Source organism: Oreochromis niloticus, linkage group LG8 (assembly GCF_001858045.2).
Source record: "Oreochromis niloticus isolate F11D_XX linkage group LG8, O_niloticus_UMD_NMBU, whole genome shotgun sequence".
NCBI lineage: Eukaryota > Metazoa > Chordata > Actinopteri > Cichliformes > Cichlidae > Oreochromis > Oreochromis niloticus.
Genome location: NC_031973.2, coordinates 11,463,539 through 11,486,655, shown reverse-complemented (window position 1 = coordinate 11,486,655; position 23,117 = coordinate 11,463,539). Strand labels below are relative to the sequence as shown.

The following is a 23,117-nucleotide window of genomic DNA, read 5'->3' as shown; positions in this document are numbered from 1 at the left end:
AGCCCAGTTCCAGTGGTGAACGAAGAAAGGGGAGTGCATCTATTTTGTATGTGCTGCTTCGGTTTGCTTGTTATGTAATCGAAAAACATAAATCCTTAATACAGAATCAACATTTTTAAAATGCAGTTTGCCTGAGCAGGTGACCCCTGATTAAAGGAAAAACACTGACACCATTTGTCAAAATGCAGAAGTACATTCATTTCATAAATTGCCTGTTGCTGAGTTTTCATGTTTTGTTTTGTTTTTACAGTGACTCTCTGGTGTACTCAGTAGGATACTGTAACTACAGACAGGGCATAAAAAGAACATATGGCTTTCATGGAAGTCCATTAAACTTCACTGCTTCTCATCTATCCCACTAATCCTCACCCATAATGTTTATAGCCAAGTTAATTGAACTGGCACATCTCTGTGGGATTGGAGATCCCTTCTAAGAGGTTCTAAAGCCACTTTTTTTTTGCCAAAGCATGCACATTACTAAAACCACCACAGCTTCTGAAAGAGGTCCAGCTGTTTGACCAGTAACAGTTCTTCAAGTGACTGTGTGGGTGGGTTATTTAGGAAAAAAAGGGCCAAAGAGCCTAGTTTAATTTTCCATGAACATAATGTTTACATAATGAAGAGAACAACAAATAATAGTTTGGGATATATTTCTACATTGCGAGCCAATGAAGTGGTCACTTTTCCTCTTTTTCTCATATGGACAGTGACTTTGACTAAGTAATGCTAATGCATTAAATCAATTAATAATACCTTAGTATAAAATGTAAAAATAAATAAATAAATATTTCTCACTTTTTCTGCATTCATAACTATGAGCATTATAGTAAGCAAATGCACTTAAACGTTTTAAGTGAACATACTTTAATATACAGTGTTATTATAGCACAGTATACATTAAAAAAAGCACAATATCATTGATGCATTAGCAAGCTTTCAGTCTTCTAGCAGCTTGAGCTTGTTGTGCATACTTCATTGAGTATATGTGGAAGTGGTGTTCGGACACTTTACATACATACACTGCATTAACAATGAAGAAGAAGCCTCTGCATCCAAAAGCTTTGCAAAGTAAAAGTACCGCATGCAAGTGCTATTATCAGAATATAATGTAAGTAACTGTAAGTTCCAGTGTCTTTGAAAATTACTAAAATGCACTGGCCATTGTCAGTGTTTGTCTAGGAAGGTCTAAGAGGTTTTAAGTGTGCTTATTCTGAAGTTTGGCCCACACAAGAAGAAAAACAGAGCACAATATTTTGAAGCCAGCAATTGATTTTCACAGTTTACTGTGAGTCAAGTTTATTGAGGTTACTCTGGAGCAATGTGGTTTACTTTGAGACAGTGAAAACAAAGACATTCTTTTACTCCTACAGCAAGTGTATTTTGTTGTATCATTTCAAGTACAGAACACAGCAGCCATTTCAACAGATATGAATACATTGTATAATAAGTAATGTGTCATCAGTGCAACAACGGACTTTTTAGAGACTAATTTAAACATTTAATATGTTTTTCAGTAAGTAGTGCAGCCACATGAAATAAAATAACCTGTTATAGAAATGTTTGGAGTGGCTAACTAAGAGCAGTTTGCACAGTTTTTGAGGATCCCTGAGGTTCTTGACGATCCACCCTCTCATTTTCCATGTACGCCTGCACCGACCTCCACAGTGCCTTGATGTTCCCCTCGCCAAATCCCGTTGCCCCTCTTCGCTCGATCAGCTCGAGAAAGAAGGTGTTCTCAGCAAATATGGGCTTGGTGAACACTTGTAGAAGATGTCTGAAAGGGGAAAAGCAACACAGTAGAGTCACTTCCAGCCTTGGTACTGTTTCCACAACATTTCATTGGTGGATACAAAAAAAATAAAATAAAAAATTGTGGTGCATGTCTTTCATCATTATTGCTGCAATTTTAAAGGAAGTCGAGCAGTTTTCACGTGCATGTTGCAAGCTAAACGGGCTTCTGTAATTTTACTGAATAGTAAAAAAGGAACATGTCCTCATTTTAATAGAGATGACTGACAAGATTGCTTGCTGACATTGAGCAGCCACACGTCACACAAAACTTTCACAGTGCTTCACTTATTTAATAAGATATTGCCAAAGATAGTATTTAAACATTTTGCTTTGTTTTTATAAAAATGCAGAAGTGATAAACCTTCACAAACTGTTTTTTCCTCCTTATGTAGAGGAAGATGGTTAAAAAGAAACCATCGACTAAAACAGTTTAAAAGAGAGGCATTCTTTGAAGGCTGTGAGAGATTACAACTCTTGATTGGCTCTTACCTTTTACTTTCACTGGATGCTCTCTGTGATAAAGGATCCTGGTGCAGGTCTGTATCCAGGAGAATCCCATGCTGTGCCAGCATCTGGGGGCTGTGACCTGCTTCCTCTATTTCCTGCTGTTTTCCCAGCTGCCACAGCACATGGAATGGGTTTAAAAAGACGGAAAATTCCTTTATTTTTGAACTTATTACAAAGTCTGTAATTATAGTGTTTGCTCCTGTGATTACTGATACAAAGCAGACCCTGTTATCCTTCTGTGTGGTGATGGCATAACCTTGAAAAGTGTGATAATGACTTGGATTATGTGTTCTAGTGGGAGAGGTTTGCCTTCAAAGCCCTCTTCTCTTTGATATTGTTTTCAGCCTTAAGTCACAGTTCAGCTAGGTTTCAGGCATAACTACTTTGTTAAGTGTAGTTATATATCATGGTTTGGATCAAAATGTACCCTTTTAACAAGATCTGAAACATCTCTGAAAGCCTGCCTTGCAGGAAGTATGAGGACAAACTTCTCCCAAACTCCCAAAATTTCAAAATCCAGGCCAGCTATGTAAATTAAACAGAACTATAATATGAAAATATGAATAAAACACAGGTTGCTTCTTGCAGTGATTATAGTTCAAAATCATTCAAACCTGAGTGTAATAGGCTGGAGGAGGGGAGGAAAATTGTACACCAGCTTCAGCCATCGTGTGCGCAGTAGAAACAATGTTTTTGGTGTACAGCCCAATGTGCTGGATCCCTGGGGCCCTATGCTGCTCCAAGAAGGTGTCAACCTGGTTCCGGCCTGACAAAGCAAATGCAAACAATGATGGTGGAGATCATAAATAGTGGCTTAAATTAGAAACTGCTCAAATTGCTATTACCTTGTTTGGGCAGTGATTCCGCAATGACAAACTTGCAGTCAGGCTCCTTTTTGCCAGCAAAAGGAAGAGCGATGCCTGCTTTGCTGCACTTCCAGTACTCCATGGCAGTAAGTCGAAGCCCAATGCCCTCCTGGTTTATTACAAAACCTTCATCCACGTCTTCATTACTACTCAAGAGAACAAACAGCCTTGAGATTACTGACACCACACTGGGGAAAAGATATGACAACAAATGCCTCGGAACAGTTTCTCACCTATCAATGAAAAACCTCTGAAAACCAAAGACCTTCTCGTACCACCCCATGACCTGGTGGGTTGTCTTCCTGGGGCAGGCATAGGTTATGTGATCAAAGTGTGTGACAGGACAAGACATGTCCTCTTCTTCCAAGCTCCAGTTCTTTTCAATGACATCAAACCCTGGCAAGAAGACTCCCTCATAGTTTGTCTTCTCAATTAGCGTGTGACACACGTTTCCCACAATTGATTTTACTACCGAGTAGGTGACAGGACCATTCACGTCCTCAACGGTGGTGGGAGGCACCAAGAAATTACAGCCCAGATCGCGAAGAACCTTGAATGACCTTTGGACATCCTCTACCTCGAAACACACGTTGTTTACAGTATCCACCGGATGAAGAGGACTTAAATCATAAAGACATCCCAAAGAATTATTACCCTGCTTGTACTTCTCCAAGTCAGCCCGCTGTGGATCAATGGAGTATCTGTCAGTTGATCCCAGTATCCCTTCATTCAGTCCCACTCTGCTCTTACTGGGTCTCTCATTTACGACGAAAACTGCTGCTCCTTTCCTGAAAGCAAAGTGCTTGGACTTGTCAGTTAGTCTGGCAGCAAATAAATCAAACTTGAATTTAGAGACAAGGTCATTAGCTATTTTCTCCGCGTTAGAAACGTGGAGCGAAACGTGGTGTAACCGGCTCAAGAAAACTGCCATGTTTTCAGTGACGTTTTGAGAGGGGCGTGTCCAGAGAAAGCGGAACCCTTGATTCATAACCGACTAGCTTATTTTTTCAGTTACATCAACATATAGTTAATGCTTTTTCTATTCTTCACAGCTATTTCAGAATTTAATTGCAATGTATTCAAAATATAATTTAAGAAATTAAAGAGTTTACAGATTCACCATGCTTTCTATGCTGCATATAAATATCGGATTTAATATACATACGGATAATGTCATATTTACGTAATCCAGTTTTCTATCCCAATCTTTGGGGACATCTTTGAGGATGTGTAAACTATCCAATCGCAAATGTCTTAGCATAACTAACATCAACATGTTTTTGTGTAGTGCAGTGTGCCTAAAAATCGACAAAATATGCAAAGTATTTCAACGACGTGTTTATCAACTCTTTCTGCGTCCTAAAAATTAAACCTCCCAGGGCGTTTTGACTGTTCCGGACGTTCCTGAAGGCAACACAGTACTTTACCTTTGTCCAATCACGTTGAGAACTCAGCCAGATGATTGGTGACGGAGGCAGGCCAGCGTTTATTTTGGCTCTGCTACTCATTTGTCTCGCTGTCGCCGCCATTAAACAACACGGAGGCAATGTAAACCACGGAGAGTCGCGGATTTAAACGATGATTCGAGGTGTTCCAGGCTTTGCCGGGGATTGCTTTGTTCCGCCAGTGGATAACGAGTCCATGAAGGTAAACATGTGAGAGGGCAGAGGAGTCGAAATCATTCGGATTGGGAAAGGTTTGATTGAGCCGGAGGAGGAGGAGAGGAGGGGAGGAGGGGGAGTGAACGAGAAGGGTTTGTTGTGGTTTTCGGCGGCGCAGCGCAGTCACGAAACGGTAAGATTACCACATTTTTCTTCACATGAATGAAATTATGATCTTTTCCATGACTGTATGCTCCGTCGTGTGCGTTAACCGTTGGATTTGACGACAGCTAGCTTTACATATGCTAGGAGGTTAGCTCAGTAGCTAGCAAGCTAAAGCTAAAGACTAAAAACATAACTGCATAGTAACGCAATAGTGTCTTTAGTCAGATGAGTTAAAAACACGCTGTTAACCATTCTTCTTAGAGTTACGGATTATTAAGGATTAAAATCATACACTCTAAAATGTAATCTTGCCAGTGTGTCATTGAATGTGCCCGATCAGATGCAAGTTAGTTTACAAACTGCTGGAGCATATGTTGGACGGAATTCTTATATCTAAAAACAATAGTTTGTAATACCTGCTTATTCGAGATTATTCTCAGAGCTATTGTTTATGTTTCAACTCTAACGGGATTTTTCACAACAGTGCATCCAACTAAAGTAGTCCACAATGACGGAGCAGAGGATAAAGTGGGCCTGTGACTACTGCACCTATGAAAACTGGCCATCTGCAATCAAATGTACTATGTGCCGTGCACCGAGGTTGAGGGGACCCATTATTACAGAGGAACCTTACAAAAACAGTCCTGATCTGGACCCCGGGCTGGAGTGGGAGCCTTCTAGGAGTGAAAGTGGCAGCAGCCTCCTCATCTGTCCTGATTCCAGTGCCAGGCCTAGAGTCAGGTCACCCAGTATGGCTGAGATTGCCAATAAGTGGTCCTGCCAGATGTGCACCTATCTGAACTGGCCTCGTGCCATCCGTTGCACACAGTGCCTCTGTCAGCGCCCGAGGACCAGCAGCCCCACTGAGTCCCCCCAGACGTCAGGCTCCAATGCAGGTTGCCGCCCTGCTCTCCACTCTCCTGTGGATACCTGTGAGGAGTATAATGACAGAAACAGACTCAACACCCACCAGCAGCACTGGACATGTACCGCCTGCACTTACCAGAACTGGCCCAGAACTACAAAATGTGTGGTGTGTGACCTCCCCAGGCCCAACAACCAAGAAGCCATAGAGCTGGCCGAGTCTGCGGAGCCCTCACCTGTAATCAACGAGCAAGACAGGGCTCGGTGGAGGGGCAGTTGCAGCGAAGGCCAGGGGCAAAGGAGATCCCCTCCTATGCCCAAGAGGGAAGATCATGTCACTATGGATTTCCAGAGGATAGAGCTTGCAGCTGGAGCCATGAGCAAAGAGGAACAAGAAGTCGACTTCAAGAGGTTAAAGCAGATTAGGAATCGAATGAAGAAAACTGACTGGCTGTTTCTTAGTGCATGTGCTGGTGAGTTTATTTTTCTTTCTACCTTACATGTAATTTCTGCATGGATTAGGAGATCAGTTGGTTCATAGCAAATGAATGAAGTGAAAATGTGCTTGTTTCTTAATACTGTTTAAAAATAATACAGGCCCCTATGTCATGTTCTTCTTATAACAACTTTTTCTGTCTGTGATGTCATGCTAAGCGACAGCAAAGCATTGTACTCCAGACAGAGGTGGCAGTTATTGTCCCAAAGGCAACACATTTTCTGTGTTATTACATTGCAGATGGTGCATCACTCTGCAAAGTGCCAAGGTTGCAAAGCACTGAGAGCCACTTTGTGTTTTATAAATGAGTGACGGCATGACTCATTGTTTAGTCTCCAAATATTAGAGTACAGAAGAAATTCCTGCTGTGTTATTTCATAGGGCGGTGCCATCAGGTAAATACTGCTGACTGCAATGAACAAACCGTAAAATGTGATAAAAGGGAAAGTAGGAATTTGGTCCAACTCACCACTGATGTTCCCAGTGCTTTTGCTGGGGCACTGAGAGCATCTTTGAGCAACTGAGAGGTTGTGAGTGCTTCCCAGCTGGTGGGGATGAATGGGCCGTCTGGGCAGCGTAGTGCAAGTGCAGCCCATGGAGCAGAGTCTGCTGGCTCACAGTCAATAGACCCTGTAAACAGTGGTGCGTATGTGCTGAACAGGGACCCCCAAGAGGTAAAAATAACATTGACAGGACATTAAAAACGGTCAACAAAAAACAGAAGGAAAAAAAAAACAAAACATGAGTGCAGCACATGATCAACGCCCCCTTGACCTTTGCACTGATTGAACTTGGCAGTATTTATTTTTTTTCTCCCTACCCCTGTCCTTAATACACGAGTCTTCTCATGCCTTTAACTGTAAATATGGCTTTGCCTTTTTTTTTTTTTCTTTTCTTCTTCTTCATACCATGTCTCTGACTCTTTACGGTTATGCCGCATGTGCTCTTCAAAGTGTTTGTCAGTGGAGGAAGTGCCTGAGTCGAGTATGTTATGGCCAAGCACTTCCTCAGGTCTGAAAACATGATCTCACTTCACTTTACTGTGTTCCTGCAGTTCTACTTGAACGTTTTTTGTGCTCCGTACAAGAGCCAAAATCAGATGATTCCCATTGATTGTGCTTTCCCACAAAAGGAAGCGGACGTGTTTTTGTATTATGGTTCTTTTGTTTCAGTGAAAAACCTAACTGGTGTCTCTTGCTGTTGCCGCTCTGTTTATATTTCGATGCTGTTCCTGATAATGTGGTGTGGGAGGAAAAAAAACATTATCAAGGACCTCTGTTTATTTTGCCTTCAGAAGATTACATTAATCTCGACGATGAACTGAATTTTTCAGATGATTCAAAAAATGCAGGCCCACCACTTTGTAGTAATTCTGGTGAGAGATATCGAGAAACAAACACAAACGGTCATTGATTTCATTTGTTCCAGCACATTACTTTTAGATAACCATAAGTTACTGTGGAGCAGCTGATTGAGAAACAATGTCAGACCGTGTATTTGTTAAGCCCAGACCAATATTAGCCTTAGTCTTTCACAACCTGCATGATGTGCATTGATCAGACTGTAGGCACTGCTGGGATCAGACATGCTCTCATGAAGCTGACCTTGTCAAACATGCAAAGGCAAAATATTCTGACATGTTAGTTCACTGAGGGCGTAATGAGGCGTTCTAGTTGGGATAAAACCACAAACCATCATGCCTAAAGACCTCTATGACCCATCTCTGGGTGATTGGGTCATTATAGGGATTAATATTACATAGCCTAATTTTTTTTTAATGGGTTGCAGTTACTAAAACCTAAATGTCTTTATTGACATTAAATGAAGGGACCCATACAGCGCTCCTAAAGATAAAATACTGGTCAAGAAATCTGGTTTGCACTAATGCTTGCTCACCATGCCAATGCAGATTACTTGACCATCCAATTACTTGTTTCTCGGTTGTCAGTAAGTCTTCATAATTTATCTTTTATTGCTTTTGTTGTATATTACAAAGATTGGTATGAGTCACACAAGAAAGGTCTTTTGTTGCAAACCTAGCTGCCTTAACCAGTAGGGTATCTCTCCATCCATCCATTCCCGTTTATCAGGGACTTGATGCAGCAGTCTAATCAGTGATGTCATGGGAGACAGCCAGGTGAGAAACGTAATCTCTTAGGATTGCACTGGGTCTCCTCCCAGTTGGATATGCTAGAATCCCCTCAACTAAGAGCCGTCCAGGAGGTATCGTAGTCAAATGCCCAAACTGCCTGCCTTGACCCTCTTTCGAACGTCGAGTCTCTTCATCCTACCTCTAAGGGTACACTATTTGCAGATTGCTGATAAAAGCAGCGGAAATGAGCAATCACTTCTTTTGGGTCACTACCCAGAGCTCATGGCCATAGGGAAGGGTAGGAACATAGATCGACCAGTAAATCAACAGCTTCAGCTCGACTCTTCACCACAACAGACTGGTACAGCATGCACATCAGTGCAGATGCCATCAGTTTCCCACTCCACTCTTCCTCCAGTTGCAAACAAGATACAGTGATACTTGAACCCCATGAACTGCCACTTTTTTTGCGTGACATTTAGGCTGTTTTGTAAGGGAGTAAGTAAATTTGTCCTGGGGTCAGGTACCAGACTGCTATGATTAGGGATGGGTATTGATAAGATTTTAACGATTCCGATTCCATTTTCGATTCTGTTTAACGATTCGATTCTTTATCGATTCTCTTATCGATTCTTGTTTTTAAAAAGAGAACACTAAGGTCGATTAGCTTAGAACTGTTTTATATCTTCTCTTTCAACAAGATAGAAATTTAGGAGTAACATGGCCTTACAAACCCAACAGTGAGATCTTAAGAGATCCAGCCTACAGCTCTTCAATGGGGTGTCACAGGGTCCCCGGGGAAAATTGTAAACGTAAAATAATAAAATAAATATTCTTCTGTAGCAATAACAAAGTATAACATAAATTATTCTGTAGCAATTACACAAGAATATCCAGTAATGTCCCTGCCTACAATTAAACACATTCACTTACCATCTGCTGTGGCAAATGGCTGCAAGGTTTTGACCACAAACTAGTCACTGCTCGGTGACATTCGGGCCTGAAAAGAGACGCTACAGGTAGACTGCAGCGACAACTGCCAGCGAGCGCCAGCCAGACTCTGTCTGTCTGTCTCATCACGGTCACCTAAATGCACAGTAATGGCAGGTTTTGTAATAAAGCAGATCGCGCTAACGTAATATGCACTGTTAGTTGATTATTTACCTGCCGCATTAACGGGAGATGACGTGCAAACGTTACCGCTGCTGCTGGGTTGAGATTCACGAGTCCGGAGCGGAATTAAAGACATTCATTTAAGTTCATCGCGTGTTTTGTGAGCAAATGCTTTTGCATATTCGTAGTGTTTCCTCCCTTAATGAAATATCTACTTTGCAAGTATTGCAAGTTGCCCTGTTGTCATCCGTTCTCGTAAAGTATAAACAAACTTTTAAGCGTTTGAGCCGCTTAGGCGCCGTGTTTCCTGCCAGGTACGCTCCGACGCTCCGCAGCGTGGTGACGTCATTCGGGGCGACTGGAATCGATAAGGGAATCGTTTACAAAAATGGCAAACGATTCCAAGGAATTGAAACAGTGGGAACCGGTTCTCAACAAGAACCGGTTTTCAACAAGAACCGGTTTTCGATACCCATCCCTAGCTATGATGATGATGATGATGATAACAAGAATTTAAGGATCCTAGCTATCATCTTGGTGAAACTTCATTGGTGCATTGCACTGCAGTGCATGCTTTATTGGGAACATCACTGTTTAAAAATGTAGTGTGCTGCTAGTAGTTCAGCATCTAACCACATGCTTGGGTAACAAAATATTGAACGAAGAGAAACCATTAAGCTGACCGATGGAAATGTTTTTTAAGTTCATCACGTTTTAGTGCAGGCCTTTCACATGATGTGAGGCAGCCCACATTAAGTGCACTGCCTCACTTGAGTACACTTGATGTTGGCTCTCTATTAATGGTAATGGTTTGGAAGAACAGAGCCCAGACAAAGGTTTACGGTTTGTTTATCGAAGTCTAAATTTAGCAAAACTGCCTGTATTCACTGAAAACGGGTCACCGCATTCTTGAGTTCCTTTGAGGTCTCCCACATAGCAACAGCTATTGCAACTCAAATCATTCTGCATGTATTTATAGATCTGTGTTTGCAAAATGTCACCCAGTATGTGTAAAATGAGAAGGGTCATGCTTGGAATGTTTTAGTCCAGATTCACTCAACTGTCCTCTTCCCTGCCTGAGAGAACATCCTGATGTAAGGCAGCCAGTTTAAATAAAGCAGCTCTTCCAGTCTCCTGTTTGCTACCTAGCTGTTTCACTCATAACAGATGTTGAGAGTATTGGGTTCAACACAGACTGCACAGACTGTCCTATGTGTTACACAGCTCTCTGACAGCTACACTGCTCTGTCTGTTCTGCTATGTAGTAGCCCGACAGTGTGATAACTGTTCTTGCACTCGGTTAGCTCGCGGCTACATCTAAAGGTCATCAGAGCTGTCGATTGACGTCAAGGCCCTATTTAATTTTTTTCCTCTAGTTGAATTTGTTTTACAAATTTCTCCCAGGTTTTAATAATAATTACTTGTGACTTGCGATGTTGTATTAGCACATTTAAAGCTGTCTGTTACATCTTGCTTCTACTACAAGCATAGACATGGGGATTGAAGCTGCTCCAAAAATGTATCTAAACCATTTTTAAAATGGATTTTAATGTTTTGTTTTGTTTTTTGCTGATACATGTATGTTCTTTTGAATACACTCAGGCATACTAAAACAAGCAACTAAGTAATACTAATCCAATCTTATCAAATTACTATAGCAAAGTAATAAAGGCTACATTGCAGATGGGTTATGATGTTTACAAAGGTGTTGAAACTTTTATGGTCAGCTCTGAGGTTAGATTTTTAGTGCTGTTAAATGGCTTGTGTTGTATAATTTAGTCTTCCCTATATCGATACACCGCACTTGAATGTGTATGTCATGTGATGACCCAAATGGCTGACTATGTTGACATGAGTCACTCTATTAAAGTTTGGTAACCTCGCTACACAAAATCCTAGAAAAGAAGCTGTGTCAGTAATATTTAGGCACTGATTCATCACTTCTAACAGTTGTTTTCCATTATTTTTCCTTTTTATTTTTTTTTAACCTTCCTTCCTTCCTTCCTTCCTCTCTCTCCTGCAGGCGTTGTGGAGGGAGACCTGGCGGCAGTGGAAGCTTATAAGTCATCCGGTGGCGACATTGCCCGACAGCTCACTGCAGACGAGGTGCAGCTCCTTAATCGGTCCTCAGCTTTTGATGTAGGCTTCACTCTGGTTCATCTGGCTATTCGCTTTCAAAGGCAGGACATGCTCGCCATTCTGCTAACAGAGGTAAGTATAGTCTTAAATCTTTGAGCAAAAAATTTGCCATAAGTTTTGCCCTTTATTATTAAACTTATGTTTTTAATAAAAAAACAAACAAGTTTCTGCATTCAAACAGAAAAGAACAGGAAGCGAGAATGGATTAGTCAGTTTGGATTTATGTCAGTTTTTATAAAAAGATCCTAAAAATTCTAACATGCCTGTAAAGTCTCTTTATGTTACAGAAACTGTTCATTTTTGTATTTCCCATCATCAGCCACAACAGCTTATAATTGCTCCTTACCAAGTGTACTTATATAATGAAAAATAGATGCTTGTAATGCATAGAATTACAGCAGAAAAGCACTTTTTCAGAATTAGGTGGGTATTAGCATTGCTGCTATTCTGTCATTGTGTTATCATACCCCATAAGAAACAGAGTTGATGTGGTTTTCGGAGAGCAAACAGTGATTAGGAAAAGGCACAGGAAGCATGTTGGCAAGCATAGAAAGGCAGGTCTTTAATATGCATGGGAGAGTTTGATCCCCAGTATGACAAATGCTTGGGTGGGTAAGGTGGACCAACATCCTCTTTTGTGCTGCCTGAAATGCATGGGAACCGTGTCTTGACACCGTATGAGTTTGTGTCAAGGATCTTGTCTCGGTTTGAGAAGATTCACTAATACTAGATTCATTAACATATTGATCAACAATCAGCAATTACACACTCAGGATGCATCCATCTAGCCTGGAAAAGGAAAAAAAAAAACTGGAATTGTGAGTAGGTGTATACCACTCCGTATAGAGGCTTGACAATTCAAACAAAATTGTGAGCAAGAGAAGACAACACAGTGTATCTGAGTGCACAGGATGGCAGCGCATTCACTCTCGGCATGCAGTGTGGGTGAATACAATGCTTCTGTTTAATAGAATTGGCACTGTGCCTGCCCAGCTTTTGATGCTAACCCTCCTGGCGTGCTGCAGCTGATGGACAACATCTGGCGCGCTACCATAATGTCGTGGGTGGAGCTTGTGGTTTTGAATTTTCATTTTGGGAGGGCAAGCATTTAGCATAACAAATCTTTTGGGCTAGTACATTTGCAGACGTATCTTAAGTGTAGACAAGTCAGCTTAGTTTTAGTTATAGAGTCCAAAGATCACAACTTCATTTAGTCTTTTAATTTCATTGTAAAATAAAAATTGTTAATCTGTGTCTACAAGGTGAGCCAGCAAGCAGCCAAGTGCATCCCTTCCATGGTGTGTCCCGAGCTGACGGAGCAGATCCGCAGAGAGATTGCATCTTCACTACGTCAACGTAAAGGAGACTTCACCTGTTACTTCCTCACCGACTTGGTCACTTTCACTCTGCCCGCAGGTACTTGGGTCTTGACGATTATACCACTTTAATTATTGGTGTGTGTTTGCGTGTGTAATCTAACCCCTCCTCCTGTTTATCCCTTTATCAGTTTTGCTTTATGGGCCTGTGCTCGCAGAAATATATAATTTTTCCTGTAGCCTCAATAAACAGCTCAGATTAAACTCCCACCCCAACAACCAGTCTTAATATTTGTCATGACTGACACTGAATATTACTGGCTCCATTTACTCTGGAAGCAAACAATGGGGAAATAATTACTTTTGTGCTCTTTGGGATTCTATTCATGGCTTCGTATTTGTAGAATTTTCTTCTACACAGTATAAATGTCTAAATTGTCAGCGTGTGAACTTGAATGTAAGAATAGGACCCCGCCTCGTTGCACAGCGTTGCTCAGAGAAACATCAGCTCATCCCTGTGGCATTATGTCTTCACTGAAATGACATGCACTTTACTTTTAAGAACACCCACTATTCTGATCTAGTCCTGCTGCTGCCCCTGGGAGCAAAGATTATGCAGCCTCCGCATATAAATTAGAATTTTTGTGTGTGTGTGTCTAATGCCAAGCATTTCACTACAGAGGGAATTTGGCCCGAGGCCAGCTGCAGGGCACTCGCTCTCTCCCTGTCTCTCGCTTTGTCTGTTTGTGTCTCTCTTGCTCTCAGACAAAGCCACTGCCATTCACTATTGAACCAGAGAACAGCCACCAGTGTTCTGGCTTTGTGTGTGCACAGTTCAATACACAGAGCTTGTATTTACAGTGTGCCATTGACAAAATGCCATCCAGTGAAGAACATCCCCTCTGTGTGTCATTACTGTAGCATTTATGTTGCCCTCGGCCTCGTCTACCATTAGATTATAACGAGCATGAAAACCTATCTTTCCCATGTGTCTCTGCAGATATAGAAGACTTGCCTCCCGCTGTCCAGGAGAAGTTGTTTGATGAGGTGTTAGATCGAGATGTGCAGAAAGGTACTGAAGATGTCATTCTTTATATCCTGTGTCATATTCTCAATCTGTCCAGTCGCATGTTTTCAGCCATTTTTGTGTACATTTAATTCATGTCCTGCAATAGAAGGGACTTTAAACTAGCATCTTCCCTGCCTGTGTTTGTCTTCAATCAGCTCCCCACCTCCTGCTTCATCTTCTGTTCCTTCTCTAATTAGGTTAATTGAGCTCACTAGTTTCCCTCCCACATACTTATCTAATGACACTCTCCCAGTGCAGCTGTGTGTGTGTTTTGTGTTTCACCGAAGATATAAAAGGAGTATTATGACCCATTTAAGCCACCTTAAACTGGGCTACTGGATAGAGCTGCCTTGAGTTTCTGGTGCAGAATACGATTGCATATTCAGGGAGATGTGTTTAATAATATTTGACGATGCGAAGAGAAATGCAGAAAAGCAGGTTTTGCATTTTGCAGTTTGTTCCCATGGAAATAGTAGCTGCAGCAGCCGCACATCTGAAACACTTAACGCAGCATCTATGCAATCCCATGCTGAGTTTTTGGAAACACGATTTTTTGTTTTTGATTCTTTTCATTGAACTATCAAATATATTAGCTGAGAAAATAAATGCAGCCAGTGTAAAATGAGTTCCTGTTTTGTGTTTTCACTGCAACAACATTGAACTTGATTAATTATTGTCTTAGAGTCCTCAACACCCAATTGCACATTTTTATCTGTTTATAGAACTGGAAGAGGAATCTCCTGTTATCAACTGGTCTCTGGAGCTGGGGACACGCCTGGACAGTCGCCTCTACGCCTTGTGGAACCGCACTGCCGGAGACTGCCTGTTGGACTCTGTTCTGCAGGCCACCTGGGGCATCTACGACAAGGACTCTGTCCTCCGCAAGGCTCTCCACGACAGCCTGCACGACTGCTCCCACTGGTGAGAGGCTCAGCCCTACACAGTTCCTGTAGTCTGATATTTGACACTTGAATATTTCCACAGGCTGCTCTCAGTTCATGTTGCATATTCAAAAATGGCCTCGTGTCATCTGCATAAAACCAAAGCGAGAGCAGACTTAGAACTGAAAGAAATAAAACTGCAAACAAGAGTGGACAGATTAAAAAAACGGCTTCTCTAAGGTGGTTCATTTCAGTTATGCTATTTTATTTAATTAGACTTTATTATATTGATGCGATACACTTTCACAAAGAAAGTGCTTGTGTTAATTTATGACCTGTTTAGATCATAATTATATTTATTCTAAAGTTTTTGCTATATTCTTGGAATACAAGTGACTGTAAATCCAGATTTTCAAACTGGTGTATAACAGAATATTCTTTCTAGAGGGCATGCCTATAGACTACACTCATACAAGACAAAAAAAAAAAAATGGGTAAAAGTCCTTTTAATAAGCATTGCAGGTGTGTGAATTGTTCTGTTTATGTATAATTAAGACCTCTGGCACTTAAAGTGTAGCTCTGCTCTGCAAATGGATACATAAAATAACCCATTCTATATGAGCTGAGCTCGAGGTCACCTTTAATTCAATAAGCTTTGAAAATACTATAATAATATTATTTTTTTTAAAATAGGTTTTACACACGCTGGAAGGAGTGGGAGTCATGGTACTCGCAGAGCTTTGGTTTACATTTCTCCCTCAGAGAGGAGCAGTGGCAGGAAGACTGGGCCTTCATTCTGTCTTTGGCCAGCCAGGTAATTATGTTGTCTCTGGTTTACAGCCTACCTTCACTTCCATTGAGTTTAAAGACAGTGGTACATTATGATTTTTTTTTTTTTTTTTTTTTTGGTCTACAGAAGAAATAAAAGCTGGAAAATTATGTATAAATTGATGCATTCACAAAGGCAAAACAGAAGGTTTATGACCCAAAACGTCTGTCTCCAAAATATTTACATAACAATAGTCCCTTTTCTCTCTTGCATTGTTTGCATATTGACTAGACTCTTGCAGCACTCCAGTCAGCAAAAGTGTGTGTGAGTCATATTGCAGTAATTGTGGAAAACGTCAAAATGGCAATATATCACCTGTATTTGATCAAGGAAAACCAACTCATAAGATAATTGGATGTATTTATTTTTTGCTCGCTCAGCTGAAAAACTGTCATTTACAAACAACTATCCTCAAAGAAACTCAATATGCACAATTAATACAGTTTAACAAATATCAATTAAATAAGCCCTTTTACATTGAAATGATTTGAAATTGTCTTTTCAAAGCTAAAAGCTGATCTGCTTAATTTCTTGACATGAACAGATATAATATGAACAGAATCAGTCTGTTCGTGGAGCCTCTTCCATCTGGTCTCTAACACCGGGTAGTCGTGTTACGTGCACAGCGCTCACTCCGCCGCCTCAAACAGGCCGATAGGTTATCTCGTCAGTACGGGCGGCGGTTATATAATTCAACAGGCTGACACCGCAGTTGCAAGTAGATTAATTGTGCTTGCCAACTTCACAGCACCACCAGCAGTCAAAAGCATATTTTAGTGTAGCTATTGATTTGCTGTTTTGTCAGATTCTGTTGCTGCAGTGATCTCGACCACGGTTAGTTATTTATTTTTATTTTTTAAACAACTCTATTTGGGGAAATAAAGGTCTGCATAAAGCATAGGCTACTGAAGCTATGAGCTATTGTCATATATGTGGCTTTTCAATATGTGCATTAGTCTAAATGGGAAAAGACAGTCGGAAGGGTAACACTGCGCATGGTGGATCATGTGTGAATGACAGATAGGGGATCAGCAGTGAATTGCTTGTGTCCTAAGATGAAGTTGTAGACAGCTGATCTACCGGCACGCCTGCTGAAGCAGCACTCTCTCTCCCCAGCATGTGACCTTGGGATTTACAGGCATTTAGCTTAGAGCCACTCTACCAGCAGCACAAACAAACACAGCAAAAGCTACCAAGTGATGACCTCGTCTCAAGCTTTGACGGCAACGGAGAGATGAGAGCCGAAGGATAAAAACAAGCTTTTTAAATCCCATCCCACAAGGCTGAAACTTTGAAACCCCTTTTTATGCGATAGATCATTACAGCTGTAGAATATTTAAAAGTGCTTATGTAATCTGCCCAATGAGAAGGAGAGAAAAGCGTTCATACTCACGCATAAGATACTCTTCTCTTTGCAGTATGATCACAATGCCTAACTATTCTAATGCTTTTTCTCTTTCTCCTCTTTTCAGCCCGGGGCCAGCCTGGAGCAGACCCACATTTTTGTTCTTGCACATATTCTTCGAAGACCCATCATAGTCTACGGAGTGAAATACTACAAAAGTTTCCGTGGGGAAACGTTAGGATACACTCGTTTTCAAGGTGAGGCATCGTGTGGCTGTAATACAAAACGGTGTTTTCAGCTCAGATCCTGAACTTGTAAAGGGTGTCAGATCTTGAAAAAATATGGAAACAAACAGAATTCTGACACTTGCTGATAGGTATGCTTCTTAATATTTATTGATGTGACTATCAAAGGTGAAGTTTTGGATCCTTGTGTGTGCACTGTAGAGGGTGTGGTAGTTACTTATGTTACAGCTCTGCTAATAATTAGAAAGTTTTTTCCTCTTCCTCAGCGCTATCTGCTTGCTGAGAAGTTCATTTGACCACAGTTGTAATTTAAGCAGAAAGAACTTTTTAAAATTGAGTGGAATTTGTGATAAACTGACCCCGGTGAGCTTCGCTGTTTATTTCTAACACTACTTTATCATGGCGTGAGCCAGCTTTAAACACCTGCAGCAACACCGCATGAAACAAGGCCATTAGAATTACTCATACAGACAGGCTATTGTGTATGAGACGCAGAGTGAGCACAGCTGGAGTGCATGGCTGCCAGAATATCTTGACCTCATTCGGTGTGTTGCACTGATAATTTGAATAAATAAAATGGTCTCTGATGCCTCGCTGTGTATCTGTTCCGTTTAGGGTGCAGCCTGGTTATGATGGCCTGCCTTAATTACGGTAATTATGTGTGTAGACTGAAACCATAGCTTTTGTCTACATTGCACGCTAAGTGTTTAGTGATTGCTGGTGTGCTTTTGGAGCTGGAAGCTGGCCTGTCAGAAGCCAGAGGGGCGAGGGCGGGTGCACTTCTGAAAAAGCAGAGCACCAGGCTGCACCGTGGAGCTCGTCTCTGCTCACAAAGAAGCGGTTGTTTTCAGCGGGCTAAAAAGCAGCCGCCTCTAGCGTCAGGTCAAATCTGAGGCTGTGCTCGGCCCTGGCTGACATTTGCACACGGCGTAATTTGGGCAAACAGTTGCCGAGCCTGTTCCTCGCCGATGCCTCGAGTGCTGTGGCGTGCAGCACCTTTTGACTAGTTTGTGTGTGTTCAGGTGTGTACCTGCCTCTGTTATGGGAGCAGAGCTTCTGCTGGAAGAGCCCCATCGCCCTGGGCTACACACGGGGTCACTTCTCGGCCCTGGTGGCTATGGAGAACGACGGCTACGACAATCGTGGTGCGGGCGCCAACCTCAATACTGACGACGATGTCACAGTCACTTTCCTGCCATTGGTGGACAGCGAGAGGAAGCTGCTGCATATTCACTTCCTGTCTGCACAAGAGGTAGGAACTGTGGTTGTGCTGTAAAACTGCAGATTTGTTAATCTTTTTTTTTTTTTAACTTTAAAAAGCAGGTAATTGGGTAATTTTGAGAAAAGTGTATTTTGGTATTACTGTAAATATTTTTGAAACTTTACTGCTCAAATGAACGGTTTAGTGACTCTTTATTAATAAATTCTGAGCAGTCCATGAAAATACCTCTGCTCAGTAATTTTTCCTAGTTGCCTGCTTTGGAAATTTAAATGTGATTTTTAATGTGCTAAATCCAAACATAACAATGACAATAGCTGATTTTGCATTATGTTTTGCATTTATCGTGCATTACATATAATATTTCCACTTTTTCATTATGTAACAATTTAAACATTAGGAAAAAAGATAGATGGAGAATATCTACGATGAAACATATTTGAAAGCATAGCTGAAGACTTGCGGAGCAGAGGTACAGAGGTAGATGAGTTTAAATACCTGAGATCAACCATCCAAAGGAATGGCTGTTGCACAAGAGATGAAGAGAGTGCAGATAAGGTTGAGTGGGTGGGGAACGGTGTCAAGGGTGATTTGTGACCGAAGGATGGCAGCGAGAGTCAAAGGGAAGGGCTATAAGATGGTAATGAGACCTGCTGTGATGAATGGTTTAGAGATCATAGGGCTGATTTTTTTTTTTTTTTTTTTTTTTTTTTTTTTAAATGAGAGAGGAGGCAGAGCTGGAGGTGGCAGAGGAGACAAAGGTCCTAATTTTTTAATTTTTATTTTTTTTATTGGGAGTGACCAGGATGGACAAGATTAAGTATTAGTACATCACAGGGACAGCTTAGGTCTAGTGGTTTGGAGATGTGCAGAGGAGGGCTGGTGTTTGATTTTGAGCTACTGGGAAGGAGGATTCATGGATGTAGTGAAGGAGGACAAAAAAAGGGGTGGCGTGACAGACGAGGATGCTAGGGATAGTGTGATATGGAGGCGGCTGATCCACTGTAGCGGATAATGAAGAATATTAGAACGCCTAGCAGGGTTATTCCAGCTCAATTTCCAAAAAGAACTGTGCTGACTGTATTTAAAGCCCAGCCTGCCAGGCTAGGTTAAAATATTATGTGTAGGTGGGATGTTGGGATGTGAAGAAACAGCAGTTGGATCAATTACCCAGTGTATTTTGACTTGTAGACAAGCTGGTTTCACCATGTGGCCATGTAATAATGTAGCGCACTAACAGATGTTATAAGCCTTTCACTTGTACCAGTTCTGAGTCACAGTACTTAAAACTGCATTAATCTTAAAATATGAAAAGTCTACCAATTGTATTTATATACTTGTTGCATTTCATCAAAACTGAATCTACAGTTTAGATGGAGTGGCCTTTGTAATGAAAATTGCAAAGTTTTGGTAGCAGTGCCTCGTGAAAACGACTAACAATCTTTAGCGTTAGTTTCAGTGATTTTGGCTGTAGACCAGTTTTAGCAAATTAGTCTTGATGCAGGAAAGCTTTTAACGTGTGCTATTGTGAGGCGAAAGCGTGTATCTGAACCTTACTAATAGCATGTTTTGTGTGTGACTTCAGATGGGCAACGAGGAGCAGCAGGAAAAGCTGCTGAGGGAATGGCTGGACTGCTGCGTAACAGAAGGAGGCATGCTGGCTGCCATGCAGAAGAGCTCTCGCCGCCGTAACCACCCTTTGGTCACCCAGATGGTGGAGAAGTGGTTGGACAGATACCGCCAGATCCACCCCTGTGCCTCTCTCTCCGACGGCGAGGAAGAGGACGATGAAGACGAGTGAGTGAGGGGGAAGTAGAGAAGAGAGAAAAGAGCTCTTAAATCTGTGGAATGGACATTATAGGGTCTGGGAGAGACTACCTTGCTATCTACATTTTTTTTTTTTCTTTTTTTTTTTTTTCTCCCCTCCCTCCTTTCTCCAAAAATGTAAATCTTTAACTTGTAATAATGCATGTGTTCTGTGAGCTCTGTGGTAGAGAAGATACCAGCACCATCAAACAGAATCCCGATTACTGCTCCCATGAATGCACATCAAGTCCACTTGGTTTGCCTCCCTGTAGTCCTTACCGATTGCCTTGATGCTTCCTGTCAAGGTAATTATCTCACCGTGAGAGAAGTACTAGCTCATATAGGAAAAATATACTGTATTTAAGGAAATCCTGAAGCTGCACTAGATGGCAAAGTTCATTTATACAGAATTGCCTGACAGAAATTTTTGCTTCAAACTGAGAGGATGATAATCCTTTTTTTGTGTGTGTGTGTGTGTGTGTGTGTGTGTGTGTGTGTGTTTAAGGTTTACAGAGCACTTGTTTTCTTGATTGCTGATCCCCTCTGCAAAGCCCCATTTGATGTAGAATTTATTTATTTGTTTAGAAGAATTGGCACGCGGAGGCGATACCCTTTGTTCTGCCCCGTTTTATCTGTTTTTTTTTTTTTTTTTTTTTTTTTTTTTGATTCTTTCAGTTGAAGTATTGAAGTATTTTATTTTGCACAGATTATACCTAAATTCTGTGAGGGGGGGTGGGGGGTGACATACAGGCTTACTGACATTTCTATGTGTGACATAGTTTGTGTTTGAGTGGGTGGTGGTGATGATGCTGGTGGGGGAAAAGAGAAAACCAAACACCCTGCCTCTTTCAGTGGACAGCGTTAATATTAAATTTGACTCACTTGCACCTACTTACTTACTTGCATTGTTCATTAATTTCCCCCCGTCACATTCCTTTGTTTGAATTGGTGACGCCACAGGCACAATTGCTTTTCCTTCCCCTTATAGCTGAACTCACTGGGTGACGGTGGATCGGGAATGATGTTTGATCGCACACAAGGACACAGGCAATAATGTTCACATTGTGCACCCACACCATCTAAATATAGGCAGGATCACTGCAGTATGGAGTTCTCCGGTTAGTTTTAAAAGCATGTCATAAACTGTATATAAAAGATGGCTTTAGCCTTGGTACCATCACTTATTGGTTGGTAAAGTTATGTTGGAAAGGCTCAAATAAATATTTTCATCTTGGCCATCATGGTGCTTGATAGTGGGGCTAATTTGGCCAAGAAAAATACACATTCAGGACAAGATGGGCCCCACATTAGCTTTATCATCATTTTTAACTCAGACGTGGGCCGTAATTTGCAACGTGCAAAACAACAGTTTAATAAAATTAGTATTTAATTTTGTCTAAAGTTTAAATTTCCGAATAAGACTTTTAATATTAATTAACCTGCAGGGTTCTTTTTGTAGCCAAAGAGTATCCCCCTGCTGGCAATATGAAGAACTGTAGGTTTAAGGCACTTTTCACTTATGTTCCATACATTCATCTTTTATATACAGTCTGTTATTTTACCCCCTCAGCAGGATTTTGTTTAAAACTTAGAGAATTACTAGATCAAGAGGTTTATAAGAACAGACCTTTTTTCCTCCCCTTTAAATTAATTGTTCTGGGACTAAACCATGCGGGGTTGTTTTTGGGTTTTTTTGTTTTTCATTCAATAAGAAGTTATTTCTTGTAACCCCAAATACTGGATTTCATTTCATTCTATTTCAGTGTTGTCTTTATCCCCCCACCACCAAGTATCGGGGCTTTACACTTGTGATAAAGCCCCGATATTGTGATTTTTATTTTATTTTATTTTTTCGTAATTATGAAATATACACTTGCTGATCACTTTATGAAGTACACCATGCTAATACCGTGTGGACTCCTTTTTTTTGCCTTCAGAATGACCTTCATTTTTCATAGCATACAATTAAAATGGTGCTGGAAACAGTGCTGTGAGATTTTGATCATATTGACATAATAGCGTCACACAGTTGCTTGTTCATGATGCAAATCCATGATGTGAATCTCCCGTCCCACCACATCTGAAAAGGTGCGCAATGAGATCTGGTGACAAGCACAGCAGATTGTCACATTGAGAAACAAGTCTGAGAAGACTTGAGCTTTGTGATAAAGCGTTATCCTGCCGGAAGCGGCCATCAGAAGATGGGTATACTGTGGTCAGAAAGGGATTGAGATGGTCAGCAGAATTACTCAATGGTAAATTGGTACCAACAGGATCAAAGAGTACCAAGAAAATATCACATCACTCCATCACTGATGCAAGGAATGATGGATCCATGCTAAGAATTTGGTGTTATCATCTAAACGTTGCAGCAGAAATCAAGACATGCAAACCTGGCAACATTTTCCAGTCTTCTTCTTCTGTTGTCCAATTTGCCAAATCTTCAGCTTCCTGTTCTTATCAGACAGACCCGGTATGTGATCTTCTGCTTCAAGGTTCGATGTGTTGCGCTTTCAGAGATGCTCTTCTGCATGCTTCGTGCACGATTAATGCACTTTCACCCACAGAAGTGCCACTCACCTTTCTTCTCTACTGTACGGGGAAATTCCCAGTAGATCAGTAGTTTCTGATATACTTACTAAAATCACCTTTCTTCTGCTGGTCTTTTGAAGGCCAATCTTGACTGTACATGGCTAAATGCGATTATTTTCTTGCTGTGACATTTGCTGAGTTAACAAACAGGTGTACCTAATGAAGTGGCCAGTGCATGTAC

At 41.2% G+C, this 23,117-nt stretch overlaps 2 protein-coding genes across 3 annotated transcripts; one reads left to right on the top strand and one right to left on the bottom strand.

Annotated features, from left to right (window-relative positions):
- Window positions 1-1,164: 1,164 nt before the first annotated feature.
- Window positions 1,165-4,241, bottom strand: hpdl (4-hydroxyphenylpyruvate dioxygenase-like). Of its 2 annotated transcripts, XM_025909670.1 has the most exons (6): window positions 3,819-4,241; window positions 3,398-3,560; window positions 3,144-3,310; window positions 2,913-3,064; window positions 2,281-2,408; window positions 1,165-1,774 (listed from the first exon to the last, which is right to left on the bottom strand). In XM_025909670.1, exons 1-6 carry the CDS (start codon window positions 4,150-4,152, stop codon window positions 1,570-1,572), a joined length of 1,149 nt encoding a protein of 382 aa, XP_025765455.1. In that variant the 5' UTR covers window positions 4,153-4,241; the 3' UTR covers window positions 1,165-1,569. The 2 variants fall into 2 exon arrangements, with proteins under 2 accessions (XP_025765455.1, XP_003441943.2); XM_003441895.5 differs by having other exon boundaries at window positions 3,398-4,239.
- A 365-nt stretch (window positions 4,242-4,606) lies between these two features.
- On the top strand, window positions 4,607-22,250 carry zranb1a (zinc finger, RAN-binding domain containing 1a). Its single transcript, XM_003441778.5, has 10 exons — window positions 4,607-4,958; window positions 5,415-6,267; window positions 11,519-11,706; window positions 12,897-13,050; window positions 13,951-14,022; window positions 14,742-14,940; window positions 15,594-15,714; window positions 17,202-17,331; window positions 18,342-18,571; window positions 20,124-22,250. The coding sequence occupies exons 2-10, from the start codon at window positions 5,439-5,441 to the stop codon at window positions 20,337-20,339; spliced, it is 2,139 nt and encodes a 712-aa protein (XP_003441826.1). The 5' UTR covers window positions 4,607-4,958; window positions 5,415-5,438; the 3' UTR covers window positions 20,340-22,250.
- The last annotated feature ends 867 nt before the right edge of the window (window positions 22,251-23,117 follow it).

Excerpts from the sequence above, each read along its gene's own strand:
- hpdl (XM_003441895.5), bottom strand. The coding sequence starts at position 4,152 with ATGAATCAAGGGTTCCGCTTTCTCTGGACACGCCCCTCTCAAAACGTC. Across the intron at positions 3,311-3,397 it reads CAGAGGTTTTTCATTGATAG|TAATGAAGACGTGGATGAAG; the intron begins GTGAGAAACTGT and ends TCTCTTGAGTAG. Across the intron at positions 3,065-3,143 it reads GGAATCACTGCCCAAACAAG|GCCGGAACCAGGTTGACACC; the intron begins GTAATAGCAATT and ends TTGCTTTGTCAG.
- zranb1a (XM_003441778.5), top strand. The coding sequence starts at position 5,439 with ATGACGGAGCAGAGGATAAAGTGGGCCTGTGACTACTGCACCTATGAA. Across the intron at positions 6,268-11,518 it reads GTTTCTTAGTGCATGTGCTG|GCGTTGTGGAGGGAGACCTG; the intron begins GTGAGTTTATTT and ends TCTCTCCTGCAG. Across the intron at positions 14,941-15,593 it reads CTGCACGACTGCTCCCACTG|GTTTTACACACGCTGGAAGG; the intron begins GTGAGAGGCTCA and ends TTTTTAAAATAG.